The sequence below is a fragment of the Erythrolamprus reginae genome, chromosome 5 (genome assembly GCF_031021105.1).
Source record: "Erythrolamprus reginae isolate rEryReg1 chromosome 5, rEryReg1.hap1, whole genome shotgun sequence".
Classification (NCBI taxonomy): domain Eukaryota; kingdom Metazoa; phylum Chordata; class Lepidosauria; order Squamata; family Dipsadidae; genus Erythrolamprus; species Erythrolamprus reginae.
Window position 1 is genome coordinate 70,786,247 of NC_091954.1, and position 20,210 is coordinate 70,806,456.

A 20,210-nucleotide genomic window follows, 5' to 3' on the forward strand; every position below is an offset into this window, starting at 1 on the left:
AATTTAAACAACTTCCTTGCTTGCAAATGGTTGAGGAAAATTTCTTGGTGACCTCTGATTACTTATAAACTAGCTAAATAACACCCCTAAATATATTTAAATAGGTAACCCTGAGCTGCCACTACTCACTTATGTCAGTTGTGCAGGGGCAAATTGCTATTCTGCATATAAAGAGGAAATTTGGTCAAATTTTATTCAACATAATACTTCATGGTCTGTGCATCTAAAATAGACAAACTGTTGCTCTCTGTGCTGGCTGATTGGAAATTCTGGAACTATAACACTAACCCATGTAGGGAAAACCAGACTGAAAAAGGATTCTGGAAGATTTAGTTTCTAAACCCACATTTTTAAACCAGTTGAGTCATTTACCTGAGGGGGCACAACTCTTGCCGTCTTCATTCAGTGTATATCCTGCTTCACAGGAGCAGATCACACGAAATGAATGTTCGGTATCTTGACAATATTGCCAACAGTCTCCATTTTTGTACCGGCATTCAAATTTCTCTGCATTGGAGACAGGGGAAGTAGTTATTGAGCCATTACTACGGTACTTACTCCTTCCAACAGATTGTAAAGAATGGAAGAGAAGATATAGGAACATATAAATGAACATATCAATGAGAGAATAGAAGAAGAGATATAGGAATAGAAGAAAGGTATAGGAGATATAGGAGAGCAATAGGACAGGGGACGGAAGGCACACTAGTGCACTTGTACTCGCCCCTTACTGACCTCTTAGGAATCTGGATAGATCAACCGTGGATAATCTAAGGGTAAATACATATGTGTGTTTGTACATACACATACAGTTTAAATAGTAGATAATGTATATTTTTGTGTGCCTGTGTGTAATATGTATGTGCACATATGGCATATATACATAGAATTAAATAGTATATTTTGGATGTTCAGTAATAGTAAATAGATGGGGAAATTGTATCTCTTTGAGGCGAGGAGAGGCCAGGCACCCTAACCCTAACTGTTGACATGAGCGACATCAAGTTGGCTACCTTTAATCCAGTTACATGCTCCTTAAGCCACCCCCGGTCACATGATCATCAAGCCACTCCCACCTGGTCACATGGCCAGCAAGCCACACCCACAAAATAAGCCATGCCCACAGTGTAGTAGTAAAATTTTTTGCAGCCCTTGACTGTTGGCATCCTTCAGTCTCGAAAAACCATGGTATCATGCTCTGGATTCTAACCTACCCAGGCTTCATGAACCTAACAATGGTACTGAAAAAAGTGCCTTATAGCCATTTTTTTCACATTTTTCAATAGACACAGAGGAGTCCTAAAATAGGGCAAAACTCACTTAACAAATTTCTCAATTAGCAACATAAATTTCAGGCTCAATTGTGATCATAAGTTGAGGACTACCAATAGAGTTAATAATGGAGGAAATAAAGATACTGTACTGAGTTGATTAAATTACAGAGACTACTTTAAGAGAACCTTCAATAGATAAATGTAGAAGTAAAGATAAAACTTTGAAAATACACAAGACCTATTTTCCTTGATAGTAACTGATGCATCTTACATTTGAAGCAAAAGTTTGTTTATTTATTTATTTATTATTTAGATTTGTATGCCGCCCCTCTCCGCAGTCTCGGGGCGGCTCACAGCATAACACAACAATTTATAACAAATCCAAATATAATTTAAAATATTTAAAAGAACCCCATTTTGCTAACAAACACACACTCAAACATACCATACATAAAATGTACATGCCCGGGGGAAGTGTTTCAGTTCCCCCATGCCTGATGACAAAGGTGGGTTTTAAGGAGTTTACGGAAGGCAGGGAGAGTAGGGGCAGTTCTAATCTCAGGGGGGAGTTGGTTCCAGAGGGTCGGGGCCGCCACAGAGAAGGCTCTTCCCCTGGGGCCTGCCAACCAACATTGTTTAGTTGACGGGACCCGGAGAAGGCCCACTCTGTGGGACCTAATCGGTCGCTGGGATTCGTGCGGCAGAAGTTCTTTGACAAATTGGGGACTCGGCTATTATTTTGATTTTCTGATCCCATCTACATGATTGCTTCTCCTGACATATGCTCTCTGAACTACCCTTTTATTTCCCTCACTAATATGACTTTTGGCCAACAAAGTCTCCCCAGGTTAGAAAGCTATCCCAAGATGTAGCAGATTCTTACAACAATAGCAAGTCGGCTAATAATAATAATAATAACAACAGAGTTGCAAGGGACCTTGAAGGTCTTTTAGTCCAACCCCCTGTTTAGGCAGGAAACATACCTCACTTACCTATTTCACATTGATTTCCTCCATATCTCGGAGGACATATACATAAATATGTATAGTGTTTGATCTTACATATTCCACCATTTTTACACGTATTTTCACTACAGGGGTTGGAATCTATTTGGGGGGGAAATTGATGATACAAATCAAATCCAGATAAATAGAAACATAGAAACATAGAAGACTGACGGCAGAAAAAGACCTCATGGTCCATCTAGTCTGCCCTTATACTATTTCCTGTATTTTATCTTACAATGGATATATGTTTATCCCAGGCATGTTTAAATTCAGTTACTGTGGATTTACCAACCACGTCTGCTGGAAGTTTGTTCCAAGGATCTACTACTCTTTCAGTGAAATAATATTTTCTCACGTTCCTTTTGATCTTTCCCCCAACTAACTTCAGATTGTGTCCCCTTGTTCTTGTGTTCACTTTCCTATTAAAAACACTTCCCTCCTGAACCTTATTTAACCCTTTAACATATTTAAATGTTTCGATCATGTCCCCCCTTTTCCTTCTGTCCTCCAGACTATACAGATTGAGTTCATTAAGTCTTTCCTGATACGTTTTATGCTTAAGACCTTCCACCATTCTTGTAGCCCGTCTTTGGACCCGTTCAATTTTGTCAATATCTTTTTGTAGGTGAGGTCTCCAGAACTGAACACAGTATTCCAAATGTGGTCTCACCAGCGCTCTATATAAGGGGATCACAATCTCCCTCTTCCTGCTTGTTATACCTCTAGCTATGCAGCCAAGCATCCTACTTGCTTTTCCTACTGCCCGACCACACTGCTCACCCATTTTGAGACTGTCAGAAATCACTACCCCTAAATCTTTCTCTTCTGAAGTTTTTGCTAACACAGAACTGCCAATGCAATACTCAGATTGAGGATTCATTTTAGAATAATTTCTTTTGGCATATAAGCTTTAAGTTTTAATAAACAACTATTTATGCAGAATACATAGAAAATGAATAAAATGTTTACTTTTGTATTCGAACCAAAACTCCATCTGCAAAATAAATAAAAAATAAAAACAGATGTGAGTAGGCCAAAGCACCCTCATAAATTAACTTAATCCAATGTAAGTAATTAAGACACATACGATTTAAAATCAGCTGGTACTATAGAAAAGTTTTGGACAGAAAGTGGATCTTGCTCTCTGGATGAATTGCATAGATTGTGAGAATTTGCATCATGAATATAAATCTTTTATTATCGACAAATACACTTCTGAAGTATTCTAACCGTCTCAATTATTCTAACCTTCACATATGTACATTAAAAAGATTGTAAAGCTAAAAGCTCTAAGAGGCTTGGATTTTTTCAAAAGACTTTGTCAAGGCCCGTGGTAATGGAAAAAGCAGTTTGCTCCAAAGCAATAATCTATTTACTAGCTGTAATTATAATTTATTTAAAGCTGTCAACGACTATTTCAGCTTCAACCACAACAACACATGAGCACACAACAGATACAAACTTAAAGTAAACTGCTCTAAACCCGACTGCAGGAAATGCAACTTTAGTAACCGAGTAGTTGATGCATAGAACTCACTACCTGACTCTGTAGTATCATCATCTAACCCCCCAAACTTTACTCTTAGACTAACTACTGTTGACCTCTCCTGATTCCTAAGAGGTCAGTAAGGGGCGTGCATAAGTGCACCAGAGTGCCTTTTGTTCCGTCCTAATGCTTCTCTTTTACTAGTATCATGTATATAAATATTGTTATATGTAGATTGTTCTAAATTCGGGTTTTGCCCCGTGTAATATTTTGCATGTCTATGCGACGTTTCGGTGAAATCACATTCACCATCATCAGGCTAAAGTTGTAAGCTTCGTGCTGCTGTAAATATAGTTATATCTTTGTATACCACCAACACATACTTGACTGAATAAACAAACAAACAAACAAAATGTGACTGTATCTGCAGGAGTTGTCTCATTTATGCTACTGAAACTAAAAAGCGAGTGTAATCAAGCATACCAAGATTAGTCTGAGCACTGTTCAGATTTGGCATTCAAAACAAATTACTGAGTGCAGAATTTTTTTCTTAGCTAACACTTTTGAACCAGTCTTCTATTAAAAAAATAATATAGTTTCCACAACCTTGAAGCTAAGCCAGACTGATGTGGATTATTATACTCCATTGTGTTAATGCTTTGCCTCATCATTTCTTCCTTATATAGCACAGCTGATCTGTTCAAAGAGGATTTGGGCTACAAGAAAAAAATAGCCAAAATATCCCCACACTTCTTTAGTGTGATACCCTGTAGAATCTGTAGGAGGAGAAGGGGAAATGATAGGAAATCATGATTTCAGCTGGAAAAGTATATACAGTGTTCCCTTAACTTTCGTGGGGGATACGTTCCAAGACCGCCCACGAAAGTCAAATTTCTGTGAAGAAGAGGTGCTCCCTTTCTTTACTTCCTCCCTCCCCTCCCTCCTCTATTCCTGGTTTTACTTATCCCCAGAACCCACAGGGGCAACGGGGGCGCCAAGCAGGGGGCTTTGCTGTGCTCGCTGCGGCGGTGGCGGGTGGCAGTAAGGCTCGGCTTCAATTGGAGCGTACCAACGCTCTGAGAATTAAAGGGGTGGGATTGGAAGCCTGGGGCGGAAACAGAGTTTTTATTTAAAGAAGCAGGACGGCTGAGGTGGAGGGGGGGAGGAGGAGAGTTAAAATGCACAGTATTGTATATCAGGCAGCCCCAGAAAACCCTTGGAGTATTTTTTAAATAATATTTTTTGAAAAACCGTGGTATAGACTTTTCACGAAGTTTGAACCCGCGGAAATCAAGGGAACACTGTATGCAACTCAATTTTAAATAGGTGAAGATTTTTGGCTAACTCTTTCAAGAAACCGAAATATTAATTCCAGCCTTTGAAATTTGGAAGATTGATGGCTCTTGTATTTAGCTTATTTATTCAGTTTGTATAACTTCCAATCTCAGATCAGTGAATCTGAGTAGCAGACAAGCATTGTATGCGTAATTTTGTATCTGTTGATTTTAATGCTCTACTAAATTACTGTTTATTTTAAATGTTTCAACAATAGCTACAGTGGTTTCTGAGAGCCAATTTGGTGTAGTGGTTAAGGCCCCATGCTAGAAACTAGGAGCCTGTGAGTTCTAGTTCTTTTTTTTTAAATATAATCTTTATTAAGAGTAGTTGTAAAATTCTATTAGTTTGATTAGGATTGTAGTTTTAAAGTTTTTCCAGTGTTATACATATATAGGTTGCAGGTTCAAGTCCCAGTGGGTATAGCTAGCTGATGAGGCCAAAATAAGGCCGATATAGATCTATCCTAGTTTCCCTTAATTTTCAAATTCAGCAAAAAAAACATGTGACACATACAGATAGAATTGTCGGCTATCAATAAAATTAACTGCCTTGGAAATGGCCCTGAGTTGGGCCGAGAGGCAAAAATAGGAGCTGTGATGTTCCTTCAATACACCAGGGTGATTCGACACAAAAATATGTAACCCTTCCCTGGTGCAGAGCTGAAGGGATTGGATACTGTAGCCTAGAGGATAATTCTCTGCCTTACAAGGCAAAGGTTGCAGGTTCAAGTCCAAGTGGGTATGGCTAGCTGATGAGGCCAAAATAAGGCCGACATAGATCTATCCTAGTTTCCCTTAATTTTCAAATTCAGCAAAAAAACCATGTGACACATACAGATAGAATTGTCAGCTATCAATAAAATTAACTGTCTTGGAAATGGCCCTGAGTTGGGCCGAGAGGCAAAAATAGGAGCTGTGATGTTCCTTCAATACACCAGGGTGATTCGACACAAAAATATGTAACCCTTCCCTGGTGCAGAGCTGAAGGGATTGGATACTGTAGCCTAGAGGATAATTCTCTGCCTTACAAGGCAAAGGTTGCAGGTTCAAGTCCCAGTGGGTATGGCTAGCTGATGAGGCCAAAATAAGGCTGATCTATCCTAGTCTCCCTTAATTTTCAAATTCAGCAAAAAAAACATGTGACACACACACACACACACACACACACACACACACACACACACACATATATATATATATATATATATATATATATATATATATGTATGTATATATGGTAGAGTATCTTACAGGAGTTTGTCATACACTATTAGATTATTTTGTTGGATTGCGCTCTTTTTGGATTAATTGAAATTTTTTCTTTTTTTTCATCCAGTCATACCATTTGCCCCAGACTTGGTAAAATACCGTATCTTGTCTATTTTGTAATTCCATGGTTAATTTAGACATTTCTGCGTAGCCCATGCCTTATCACAAAGCCACCTGGATGATTTTAGGCCAGTCACTTTCTCTCAGCCCTAGGAAGGCGGAAATGACAAACCATTTCTGAAAAACTCTCGCCAAAGAAACTAAAAGAACTTGTCCAGGCATTTACCAGGTGTCAACACGGGCTTGAAAGCCCAAATAACAATAATAAAACAAACAAAACAGTAGTGCAAATGAATTTGGCTATTTTGAGGAACTAGCCGTTTCTATGGGATACTTGGATAGACGTACTTTCCTCTTACACTTGCAAGAAATACTCCGATGTCCCTCCAATTCCATTGCTCACCGTTTTCTCATTTGACTTGAAAATCTCTTTCGCCTCCTCAAAGGAACACTGCTCCTCTCGGCATTCCCTCTCCAAATTTCCTGGGAGAATCTCCTCCAGGAAAGTGTTAGCACGTTTCTGAATCCTCAGAACCTGGTTTGCTTTCTCTTTTTTCACAAATACTGTAGATAAAGAATATAACATCACTAGGCATTCCAGTTTCTTCAAGTCAGTGTAAAATATATATTTATATTCACACTGAACGCAATGAATATACAGAATATCGCAGGGCTAAACTGATGGATATGTTTCATCATTTCTCCTGAGATTAAATATGGGGGGTGGGAGAAAGATCCATAAATGAAATATATTTAAGAACTCGTAATTGAACTTCATCTCCAAAATTCATCTCAAAGCAACCCTCATGAAATTAAAAAAAGATAGCTTTGCTCTTAAAGTAACAATCAGAAACATATGGGTTTAAAAATTAACTACAGTTGTTAATACATGACCCATATTGTGATGGTTGGTAATGAATAATAGGTACCTGATGATGAATGTGAAAAGATGATAAAGCAGCAGACTAAGATAACCAAGGTTGCCCCCAAGGAAATTCTAGCCATTGTATATCCAAAGTGAATAGTAGAATCTACTGATTTGTAGACAGTCACCTACACATAGGAAACAAAATATTCCTCAAATACTGAGATGAGAAAGAGAGAACTGTACAATAAGAATTATCTGCATATGAAAAACGAAGATGGGGACTAACAGAGAAGGCTACAGGTCCAGAAATAAAGGGAACAGAAGTCACATTTATTTTATAATTATTTATATATCTCTTAAAACCCGAAAATTAATATAACGAAATAATAACTCAGGTATTTTCCTTTTAAAGGAAAATTAACATGTTAAGGAAGATAGAACATAGAAGTATTTGTTTTTATCAGTGATAAAAACTGATACACTAGCAATGGCTATATATACAATATGTCCAAGTAAGCAAACATCTGAAGAATAGTAGTGCAAGATAGAAGTGCAAATAGCGCAAGACAAGGCCCATTTCCTTTTAATCGGTTAAAACTGAAGTGTGTAAGAGGCATCCTACAGGAACAGATTATATTTCAATTTGTTCTGACAGCTGTTGATTATGCTCATTTCATCACATAACAATTGGCATCCAATAACAGAACTTTTGGTTGGTCAGGAAACCAGGTACATGTTAAGAGGAAGAAAATAAAGGGGTGGGTGGAACAGGCAGTTTTAAAGGAAACAGTCTCTATTTTTTGCAGCAAATTAGAAATGTGTTCTCTTACCTGATTAGAAAGGGGAGAGTGCTATTTAGAACCGCTATGAAAGCTATGAAAGCAAGCTATTTGAAATGATACGTTGATGATTAAACTATTGCAAATATTGACACAGAAGTTCTGTCTCAGGATACTATGGCCAAAAAACCCAATCACCATTGCAGCCCAACATTTTACAATTAAACAGATTCTAAAAGCCTTTTCCTTACTTGTGGCCCCTTTTTAAAAATAATCTCATATTTTTATGGAACTTGGGGCTGGAGAGGAAGAATCTTTCCTATCTTTTATTCGTCATTGCACAAATGACTTTTTGAAAGTCACTTTCCCACAACATCTTCTATTTCTCTGCTTTCAAATAGAATGTTTTCTAGATGTCTGCACTTTTATCCCCTGAGCTGTAGTTATTCATTTATTTTAATAATATTCTGCTTTTCGCACATGCAAATACCTTGAATTAAAAGTCTTCCTTAATAGGTTTTCTAGCTGGAAGATAATTCATATATTAATATGTGTATTTCTGTATATATATATATGTATATATAAACTGAGTACTTCAGGATTGGGCGGCATTAAAGTCGAATAAATAAATGTGTGTGTGTGTGTGTGTGTGAGAGAGAGAGAGAGAGAGAGTGAGAGTGAGAGAGAGAGAGAGAGAGAGAGATTTGAGGGACAGGAAACACCCAATGTCACAAACATAGAAAGGAGTCAATCTAAAATATTTAAAGTAAGATAGACTAATAACTTTTGCTTCTATAACATATAAGTTAAATATAATCTTCCCAAATATTCAAATATTATTTATTTATTTATTTATTTATTTATTTTATTGGATTTGTATGCCGCCCCTCTATGTAGACTCGGGGCAGCTAACAACAGTAACAAAAAACAGCATGTAAATCCAATACTAAAACAACTAAAAAACCCTTATTGTAAAACCAAACATACATACATACAAACATACCATACATGAATTGTAAAGGCCCAGGGGGAAATAATATCTCAGTACCCCCATGCCTGACGGCAGAGGTGGGTTTTAAGGAGCTTGCGAAAGGCAAGAAGGGTGGGGGCAATTCTAATCTCCGGGGGGAGTTGGTTCCAGAGTGCCGGGGCCCCACAGAGAAGGCTTTTCCCCTGGGCCCCGCCAAATGACATTGTTTTGTTGAAGGGACCCGGAGGAGGCCCACTCTGTGGGACCTAACTAGTCGCTGGGATTCATGCTGCAGAAGGCGGTCTCATAGATACCCTGGTCCGGTGCCATGCATTCGGCATTCGGCAGCTGCTGGGAAGCCCCCCTGCCCAGCTGTCACCTTTTAAAACAGCCGCGTGGCTTTCCAGCAGCCTCCCGAAGCGGAACGCCAAACCTGAACTTCCGCGTTCGGCGTTCGGAGGCTGCTGGAAAGCCGCGCGGCTGTTTTAAAAGGTGACAGCCGGGCTGGGGGGCTTTCCAGCAGCCTCCCGAAGCAGAACGCCAAACCCGAACTTCCGCGTTCGGCGTTCGGAGGCTGCTGGGAAGCCCCCCAGCCCGGCTGTCACCTTTTAAAACAGCCACGCGGCTTCCCAGCAGCCTGCAAACAGTTTAGAAAAAATTTGCCTCTTCTTACGAACTTTTTTCGTGTTACGAACGCCAAACCCGAACTTCCGGGTTTGGCGTTTGGAGGCTGCTGGGAAGCCCCGCAGCCCGGCTGTCACCTTTTAAAACAGCCGGGGGGCTTCCCAGCAGCCTCCGAACGCCAAACCCGGAAGTTCGGGTTTGGCGTTCGTAACACGAAAAAAGTTCGTAAGAAGAGGCAATTTTTTTCTGAACCCCGGGTTCGTATCTTGAGTTGTTCGTAAGACGAGGGGTTCGTATCTTGAGGTACCACTGTATGTATGTGTATATATATACAAATATATATATATATATTCGTAGATTTTCATGGGTACAGGTATGAAGGTCTTGGCATATTTGGGTTTCTTCCCATGTAGGATTTAGAGATTTCTGGCGACGTTTCGACGAGGTCCCACTCGTCATCTTTAGGCTGGTGTTTCTGTCCTTGTTTTAGGGTGAACATAGCGAGACCTGAGCTGCATTCCCTCTATAAATACTGGTGGGTAGGTGTGGTTTGATGGCTCAGCAGCTGCAAGCTGTGTTGAAACTTCCTGGTGAGTCAGTGGGGTCACACCCGGGGTCGTTGATGTAATTGATGTATGCTGCTTAGTTGATGTCTGTGGATTGGGGGGTAATATCCTGAGTAGTTGGAGCTTGCAGGCTACTTAGCTGTTTTGTAATGTGCGTCTGGGAACCAGCCCTCATTAACAAACGTATCCCAGCCATACAAACTGAAACCAGACTCAGAACAACACAGGACACTACCACCAATAACCTCCACCAGACCCAAACCCACACTCACCCTACAGACCAAATACAACCGCCACCCAGAAGCCAAACCACAGCACTGCTTCCAACTGTTGCAGCCCCCTCTGACTTGCACACAAAGCAAACCGACAAACACCATAAACACATGACCAGAACACAAACTTGCCGGCAAACAAAAATTGTTACACCCCAGAAAAGTTTTAAAAATAAAAAGAATACCCCAAGTATAATACCACGGGGATTTTCAAAAGTTTTATTTATTTATTTATTTTAAACCCGTGGTATAGGCTTCCCGCGAAAGTCAAGGTATTACTGTACCCTATTTTGAGCTAAACTGTCTGTCAAACTGTTGTCCTCTTGAAAACAAGATTGTTGTAAAACCAGGATTGTCTTAGAAAATGTTTGCTGTGTATGATCAAAGTAAATTTGCCAACTTTTTCCCCCTAAATATATCACAGATTCTTGGTATATAAAATAGTGAGACCACTGAAGAAAAGTAACGCAAAGCACAGAGTCACCTGTATGTTTTGATTTTATTGATCAGTAGCTAAATAATTTTATAACTTCATTTTCTGGCTGATCCACTCAAGATATGAACTGATCTTAGTGTAGATTCCAAAATTATTAGGATTCCCACAACCTTCTCCCCAACTCACTAGTCCAAGTAAGAACCAGGTGTTCTTGAATTTTACAACCATAGGACCACCACTGTCTCCATGACAAGAATCCCTTATATCTCCTGGTATCCCTGCACAGAACATGTTATCTGTTAGAGAATTCCACATAGAATGGGCACAGTCATTCCGTGATGCTACAGGAATTTCAATATAATGGAGAACAGAAGAGAAATTCTTCTTATAATTCGCACTCTGGCTTCCCCATCCTGTTACTATTGTTTGAACCCCTTCTGTCATCAACTGTTGATTCACCAGGTTTTTGGTAGGCAGGCAAATGGGTATAATATACTTATTGACAACAACTGGGTGAGATAGATGTAGTATTGCAATGTCATTATCATAGGTGGCTGAAGAGTAATTTTCATGAGGGAATATCTTGTCAGCAACGATAGTTATCTCACTTTCATCTATACGCCGTCGGTGGTATTTACCTGTAAGAGCAACATAAACATTTAAGAAGTTCTGCTTTCTTGAAACTAGGCCAAGTCTTATCTTTCTCCAGTTAAAACGACATTTAATAAAGGTTGTACTTTCTCCCTGAATGTTAGAATAAGCAAACTCCAAACTATAGTATGAATAAATAAAATTCAGTTATAATATAGATTTGCATGCAAATTTCAAAGGAAAATTGCTTACTATATTGTTCTTGTTAACCCATAAATCAGATGCAAAGGAGAAAATATGCATATAATGGAATTGGATGGAGAAAACTGAACAAAAGTGGGCAGACAGAATTGCATTCATTCTGTACAGCTCATTGGTCAAAAAGGATAGGAGGTACAAGGAAACATTTTACACACATTTCACTTTTTCAAATCAAAACATCAGCTACAGACTTCTAGTCAAGATATAAAGTATGTAAATACGATTTTTTAAAAAAATTAATAAAACCCTGCATAGACCAGATGATAATTTATCCAATCTAACTCAGGATTTTCTTCCTATTGTCACAAAACAATGCCCTGGGTATTCCCCAGTCTCCTGTTTGTGTTCTTTAACAGCTAGCAATGAGTGACAGACTGATTCCATAACAGTTGATTACAATTCATCAGCAACTTTGTCAAACACCCCCCTTTCAAGCCATCAAAATTAATATGGATATTTGTGGCAGGAATTTCCTACTTTATATAGAGGGTGTGTCAATAAGTCCTCTTTTATCAGTCTGTTATCTTTCACCATTGAGCTTCATTAAATAATCTCTGGAGAAAAGTCTCTCAGACTAGGTGCCTCCAGCATTAAACCTCTATCTTAAAACAGGATGGTGATTAATATAACAAATTTTGTGTTCGGGGAAATCTTGACTTCCCACCTTCTTATTTTTGAATATGCTACTAGTAAGATACTTTTGTTTTTCTTAAATTTGTATCAGACTTGAATCATACCTCTGATCTCAACCGTAAATCCTTGTGTTTGTTCACGGCCTTGGATTGTTATTGTGAGTTACATTGTCTCACAGGCAAGATTTAGCGAAGTTTACATCTTAATATCTTGTTACTAAGAGTTATTTCTGGAAAGATCATTTCAGATATAGTCTTTTTAGAATAACACTGTTTTAGTTTGGCTGTCAATATAACTCATGCTAACTTGCATCTAATGATGGCTGTATCTTGGCAGAGTTAGGAATTAAGGAACCTCAACAACTTTTAAGATGGAATTGATAGCCACAAATTTTAAGAGGTTGAGGCACACCATATTATACAGGGTGAAAGATTTATTGATACATGTCATATTAAAAAAGAATACAGGTATTAGGATTTTCCTTACCTAAGGTCAATTTGATTCTTGGTTCTCCAACCACACAATGTGCAGCTGTTAATACCCAAGCAGGATGAATGAGAACGCCACCACATTTAAATTCTCCTGCACTATTGCCAAGCATAACCTACAATGGAAAGTAGGAAGAGGCTGTTAAATCTGCTTCCTTACCTTCTGTATACGGCTCTGCTGGTGATCATAAATTCTGAATTTACCAAATTGTTAGGTCAAATGCAATAGCCCTTGGATGTTTTGCTGGTCAGGATATTCTGAATGGAAAACATTGGGACAAGTACTGTAGGAACTGCATACATTTACATTTCTTCTGATGTACTTACCTTTCCAAAGGTTACTGAAGTAACTGTTTGTATGCTCAACAAACCATTGGGATACATTAATATATTATGGTAACTCCAAATGGAATTATTAATTTGGTGGAAGCTCTGGCTGAAATTTTATAATCGGCTCTGAAAATTCTTTACTGTTTTGAAATTGTTCTAAACTGGAGTTGCAGCTGAGCAATCTAAGTACTGTCAATACTATTTTTAAATTACAATTCTTTCTGCATTTGCCCAGTTTGTGTCATTTATCTCCCAGTCCCAGGATAAAAGTCCTGAAAGTTATATTCTTAGACATTTGTTTGCTTCAGTGAAAAACCAGATCTCCTTAACTGTTTAAAGTAACTAGAATCCATTATAAAATGCATCAGTTTCAAATTGTCTTTTTTGTAGACTTCAGCCTTCAGTAATCTCTCTGACTACAGGTAGTCCTCAACTTAGGATCACAACTGAGCCCAAAATTTCTGTTGCTAAGTGAAATATTTGTTAAGTGAGTTTGGACCCATTTTATTGCATTGGCAATTCTGTGTTAGCAAAAACTTCAGAAGAGAAGGATTTAGGGGTAGTGATTTCTGACAGTCTCAAAATGGGTGAGCAGTGTGGTCGGGCGGTAGGAAAAGCAAGTAGGATGCTTGGCTGCATAGCTAGAGGTATAACAAGCAGGAAGAGGGAGATTGTGATCCTGCTATATAGAGCGCTGGTGAGACCACATTTGGAATACTGTGTTCAGTTTTGGAGATTTAACCTACAAAAAGATATTGACAAAATTGAATGGGTCCAAAGACGGGCTACAAGAATGTGGAAGGTCTTAAGCATAAAACGCATCAGGAAAGACTTAATGAACTCGATCTGTATAGTCTGGAGGACAGAAGGAAAAGGGGGGACATGATCGAAACATTTAAATATTTCAAAGGGTTAAATAAGGTTCAGGAGGGAAGTGTTTTTAATAGGAAAGTGAACACAAGAACAAGGGGACACAATCGGAAGTTAGTTGGGGGAAAGATCAAAAGCAACATGAGAAAATATTATTTTGCTGAAAGAGTAGTAGATCCTTGGAACAAACTTCCAGCAGACGTGGTAGATAAATCCACAGTAACTGAATTTAAACATGCCTGGGATAAACATAGATCCATCCTAAGATAAAATACAAAAAATAGTATAAGGGCAGACTAGATGGATCATGAGGTCCTTTTCTGCCATCAGTCTTCTATGTTTCTATGATTTTTCTTGCCACAGTTGTTAAATGAATCACTGCAGTTGGTAAATAACGCAATTGTTAAAGGAATCCAGCTTCCTCACTGACTTAGCTAGTAGCCAGAAAGTTGCAAAAGGGGATGTCATGACCCTGACAGAGCCATAAATATGAGTCAGTTGCCTAGTAGCCAAATTTTGATCCTGTGACTGTGGGGATGCTGCAATGGTCATAATAGAATATAATTTTATTGGCCAAGTGTGATTGGACACACAAGGAATTTGTCTTTGGTGCATATGCTCTCAGTGTACATAAAAGAAAAGATAAGCATCAAGAATCATGAGGTACAACACTTAATGATCGTACAGGTAAAAATAAGCAATCCAATCATATTGGGAACCAGTCAATATAAATTGTAAGGATACAAGCAACAAAATTACAGTCATTTGTGGGAGGAGATGGTGAAGTGTGAAAAATAGTCATAAATTACTTTTTTCAGTGCCATTTGTTAGGTGTTAAGGAGTAAACTGTGCTACTCCTAAGAGTTACACAGAGGACAATGCGGAGGTAGCAGATATCTAGCTAATATTCCACAGATATGAGAATACTTCAAATAACCAGACCACATACATTAAATGTATAAATATTATTTACATCATGCAAATATCATAGTCAGTAACAATCCTAGTCATTCACAAATGCAGCAATCAATATTTTCAATACATATACAGTGGTACCTCGATTTTCGCGATCTCAATCTTCGCGAAACGCTATATCGCGATTTTTCAAAAAATAATAAATTAAAAATACGTGCGCGGTTTCTTTTCTATACCACGGTTATTTTGACCGCCCTCTTTTGCAGTACAGTATATAAAGTGCCAAGGGGCTCCAAGAAGAAGGCGTGAGCCGTCGTGACCACTCCTACCTTCGGGCAAGGCGGGAGCAGCCTGGGCTCCGGGACGTCGCGAGGGCGGCGCAGTGGCCATTCGGTTTGGCGCAAGGGAGCGAAGGAGAAAGGCAGGCGGCAGGCTGGGCGTGAGGGTCCGGCTGGCTGGAAGGGAGCCTCCCCCTGACCCTCCTCCCCCCCAAAGTTTTGCAGAGCGGCTGTTGCGCTGGCGGCAATGTGGCTGCTCCTGGGCTCGGCGGGTGAGTGGGAGCTGGACGAAGGGGAGCAGAGGCGGGCGAGGACAGCTGCCCGCTCCAGCGGAGAAGAGGCGTGATCTTGAGGGGCGAGCCAAGGGGGAAGCCTTCACCCACTTTCGGAGGTGCGCCGCCTCGGCTCTCCTCTCCGCCGGCAGGGAAGTCGCTCTTCGCCGCCCGCCAGGCTATGTCGGGGCGCAGCTGGTTGGGATCCACCACCGGCGTTTCCAGCTGATTGTAGGGAAGGCGCAGAGGGAAGGGATCATCGGCCGCCGGCGGGAGCGCAAAGCGAGAGGGGCGCAGCAGCAGCCCCGATTCCCCTAAGAGGCCTGGAACGGGAGGCTCTGGAGCGGCTAAGCAACTTTTCCCCGCGCGCACACACACATGCACACAAAGCGAGAAGGGGGCAGGAAGGAGAAGAGGCGGCGGGAGGCAGTCCCCTGTCCCGCTGCCCTAAGGCTTCCCTTCCCCCAGCATCTCCCCCTTGGCTCGCCCCTCAAGCTCACGCCTCTTCTCCGCTGGAGCGGGCAGCTGTCCTCGCCCGCCTCTGCTCCCCTTCGTCCAGCTCCCACTGGAAATTTCACCAGGAGCTCCCATTTCTCCTTCAGGAGCCGCTCCGTCACGTCGCGTTCCAAGGGCGACTCGAGCGCCCAGAATGCGGCGCTGCCCAGCAACAGGTAGCTCAGGTAGAGGAGCGGGCGGGTGGGCGGTAGCGGCAAGGGCGCCGGAGGCACTGGGGGGGGACAGCCAAAAATGGTGTTTTTACTTCCGCGCCGCTATATCGCGAAAAATCGATTATCGCGAGAGGTCTTGGAACGTAACCATCGCGATAATCGAGGGATCACTGTACAGTGATACCTTGTCTTACAAACTTAATTGGTTCCGGTTTCGGCACTGCTGGGATTCCCCTAAGGTTACCCTCCATAGGAAACCCCACCTCTGGACTTCTGTGTTTTTGCGATGCTGCAGGGAAATCCCAGCAGGGGAATCCCAGCATTGCAAAAACAAGTGCTTCGCTGTCAACGGAAGTCTGGAGGTGGGGTTTCCCATGGAGAGGAGCCTCAGGGGAATCCCAGCAGTGCAAAAACGGGTGCTTTGCTGGCAACGGAAGTGCGGAGGCGGGTCATCCCAGCGGCGGCGGTGTGTTTGTAAGGTGAAAATAGTTTGTAAGAAGAGGCAAAAAAATCTTAAACCCCGGGTTTGTATCTCGAAAAGTTTGTATGACGAGGCGTTTGTAAGATGAGGTATCACTGTACAATGTAAATCTTACTCAATATATATACTGTACATACAAGCATTAGAACACATAGTTCTTAGTACACACAGTAGTCCTTACAAAGGAATAGTCACTAGACAAACCAGGATAGAATCATAGAGTCTCAATAGGAAGAGAGTCTCATTAGGCTTTAGGCTCTGAGAGAGAATGAGAGAAGCTGCTGGTTCCCTCTTATAGCTGACTGCAACACCAGCTCTTAAAACAGTAGAGGGCTAATTCCTTTAACCATACATTGCTGGCTTAAGTTATATGTTGTAAAACCCAACTAGCTATGCATACAGCACTAAAAAGATTGTAACTTTCAACTGTCACTAAATGAACTGTTGTATGTTGAGGACTACCTATATCAGTGATGGCGAACATATGGCATGGGTACCAGAGGTGGCACATGGAGCCAAATCTGTTGGCACGCGAGCTGTTGCCCTAGCTTAGCTCCAATCTGCATGTGTGTGCTGGGCAGCTGATTTTTGGCTCACACAGAGGCTCTGGGAGGGCATTTTTGGCTTCCAGAGAGCCTCTGGGAGGGATGGAGGGGAGGACATTTTTACCCTCCCCTGGCTCCAGGGAAGCCTTTAGAGCCTGGGGAGGGTGAAACATGAGCATCCTGGGCCCACCAGAAGTTGGGAAACAGACCGTTTCCAGCCTCCAGAGAGCTTCTGGGAGGGGGGGGGGTGAGAGAAGCTGTTTTTGCCCTCCCCAGGCATTGAATTATGGGTGTGGGCCCTCGTGCATGTCTGATAACATGCATCCAAACTCTTTCAGCACCCGAGGAAAAAAAGGTTCACCATCACTGACCTGTATGGTTGCTGGAAGGTTGCAGCATTTTGAAGTGGAAAACTCTATTGTATATCACAATTTTTAACAACCCCAAAGTCTACTTCACTAATTCAATGAGATCCTCTTCTTCTTTGTAGCCCTTAAGTCATCTTTCCATTTTTAAATATGTACCCTAGATACCTAAAAGTTGTCCAGTCTGGTATATTCAAATCCTTTTGCTTTGGCATAACAGCACATGTCAAGAAAATATAACGAACAGTATCTGATGTTGTAAACAATGAAATAAAAAGGACTTACACGCCAACACATGGGATATAAAACAGGTGCCCATTTCACAGAAAGATAAAAGCTATGAAGATTTCATCACTACATACTTGCCAAGGGCTGTGTCCTCTTTTTCCAGGATCGCCCCCAATTATTTTTGCAACTTTTAATTTAGGTTCCACTCTCCCACAGGAATACTGCACTGCAAAAAAAAAAAAAAAAGGAAGGAAAAGGAAGTTTGAAATATTATTATGATGCCTTAATAATTATCCCAATATTCAACCAAAATTTTACAGCTGGTTTGTATTTTGCCTCTTTCTAAAGATTCTGTAATTCCCCCAGGCTTATATAGTTTTATGTATGGTATGCTTGTATTGTATGGTTTTATATTATGGGCTTTTAGATATTTCTTCTTCTTTTAAATATTAGATTTGTTTATTGTATACTGTTTATTATTGTTGTGAGCTGCCCCAAGTCTGCGGAGAGAGGCGGCATACAAATCTAATAAATTATTATTATTAAATTATTATTATAAGGTGCCCTGCCAATTTACTTAAATAGTGGGAAATGTTCCCCCAATTATTTTGGCTTTTATAACAAAAATTAATTATTTTTATATTTATAAGATTGTGAGATTGTGCTTTATTTATTTGTGCTGTAAATGTTCAGTAATTCAAGTCTATCTAAGAACTTTTATAGCACTTTTGTGGAATACATGTAAAAACAAATATGCACAACCTTTTTCTATTTCTTGTAGTACCAATGACATTCAGTGACCAATATATACACTGCTCAAAAAAATAAAGGGAACACTTAAACAACACAATATAAGTCCAAGTAAATCAAACTTCTATGAAATCAAACTGTCCACCTAGGAAGCAACACTGATTGACAATCAATTTCACATGCTGTTGTGCATATATAACTTTGTACAGAACATAGTATTCAATAAGAATATTTCATTCATTCAGATCTAGGATGTGTTCTTTGAGTGTTCCCTTTATTTTTTTGAGCAGTGTATATAAATATTTAAAGAGAATAATAAAAGGACATCATGCTAAAAATGAAATGGCAGATTTTTTTATTTTACTATTACTATAAAGAACAGATCAGGCTAAATATCTGGATAATTTACTTGTTATTAAGCTCTTAGCAATACAAAATAAGATTTTCACAAAGTCTTTTAGTCTGGAAAACTGGGTGCTTTTCACTTCAGAACTCTTTTATCTCTACGTTTGCTAAGGTACAGATTTTCTAATTCTCCTCCTCCTCCCATTAGAGAGGAACTGCTGAAATGCAGGGATGGAGTTATATGGAGGATGTTTTGAGATAGTAATATGTGGCAAACCATTATTCATTTCTCAGATTCCAAGAAGCTTATAACAATACAGTGATACCTTGTCTTACAAATTTAATTGGTTCTGGGACAAGGTTCTTAAGGTGAAAAGTTTGTAAGACGGAACAATGTTTCCCATAGGAATCAATGGAAAAGCAATTAATGCGTGCAAGTCCAAAATTCACCCCTTTTGCCAGCCGAAGCACCTGTTTTTGCGCTGCTGGGATTCCCCTGAGATTCCCCTCCATAGGAAACCCCACCTCTGGACTTCTGTGTTTTAGTGATGCTGCAGGGGAATCCCAGCAGGGGAATCCCAGCATCACAAAAACGAGCGCTTCGCTGGCAACAGAAGTCCGGAGGTGGGGTTTCCCAGCGAAGGGAGCATCAGTGAAATCGCAACATCGCAAAAACACCGAAGTCCTCGAAACCCCACCCCCGGGCCTCTGGCTGGGGAATTCTGGAAGTCCAAATATCTTCAAGTGGCCAAGGTTAGGAAACACTGTTCTAAGCAATAAAAGAATGGTAAATTCTGCAAAATCTAACACTTTAAATAGTGTTTACACAAGCAAATGTATGTTTGCCTGATCATCTCTTTACCTGAAGGTTCACAAGAAGTATGATTATCCGTCAGGTGGTAGTCCAAAGCACAGCGGCAGTAACGGTATTGGTCATTATTCTTTTCACTCTCATGGCAGAAATGTTCACAGCCACCATTGGCAATGGAGCAGTTAGTGTAGCTGACCTCTGGGCAGCAAAAAACAACAACACAGTGGGATGAAATGTTCTTATGAAGGGAAATCAATTATCATGGATCAGTTAATATCATTAATCCTTTCCCTAGAAAGCTATGCAGAGACACAGAAGTTAAAATGCAGTATTGCAGGCAAACTCTGCCCACATACCAGGAGTTTGATCCTGTCTGATCAAAGGTTGATTCAGCTTTCTATATTTCCATGGTCAGTAAAACAATGACCAGA

The 20,210-nt window shown here is 40.3% G+C and overlaps 1 protein-coding gene across 1 annotated transcript in view; it reads right to left on the reverse strand.

Moving 5' to 3' along the window:
• Nucleotides 1-20,210, reverse strand: part of PROC (protein C, inactivator of coagulation factors Va and VIIIa) — a 32,150-nt gene that overhangs the window by 4,826 nt on the left and 7,114 nt on the right. Inside the window, exons 6-14 of the mRNA XM_070754229.1 lie at nucleotides 19,831-19,977; nucleotides 18,008-18,099; nucleotides 12,920-13,037; nucleotides 11,039-11,586; nucleotides 7,363-7,486; nucleotides 6,837-6,997; nucleotides 3,251-3,275; nucleotides 2,267-2,380; nucleotides 373-507 (exon numbers count right to left, since the gene is read on the reverse strand). Of these exons, the coding sequence (XP_070610330.1) occupies nucleotides 373-507; nucleotides 2,267-2,380; nucleotides 3,251-3,275; nucleotides 6,837-6,997; nucleotides 7,363-7,486; nucleotides 11,039-11,586; nucleotides 12,920-13,037; nucleotides 18,008-18,099; nucleotides 19,831-19,977 (1,464 nt within the window). The remainder of the gene's footprint in view (nucleotides 1-372; nucleotides 508-2,266; nucleotides 2,381-3,250; nucleotides 3,276-6,836; nucleotides 6,998-7,362; nucleotides 7,487-11,038; nucleotides 11,587-12,919; nucleotides 13,038-18,007; nucleotides 18,100-19,830; nucleotides 19,978-20,210) is intronic.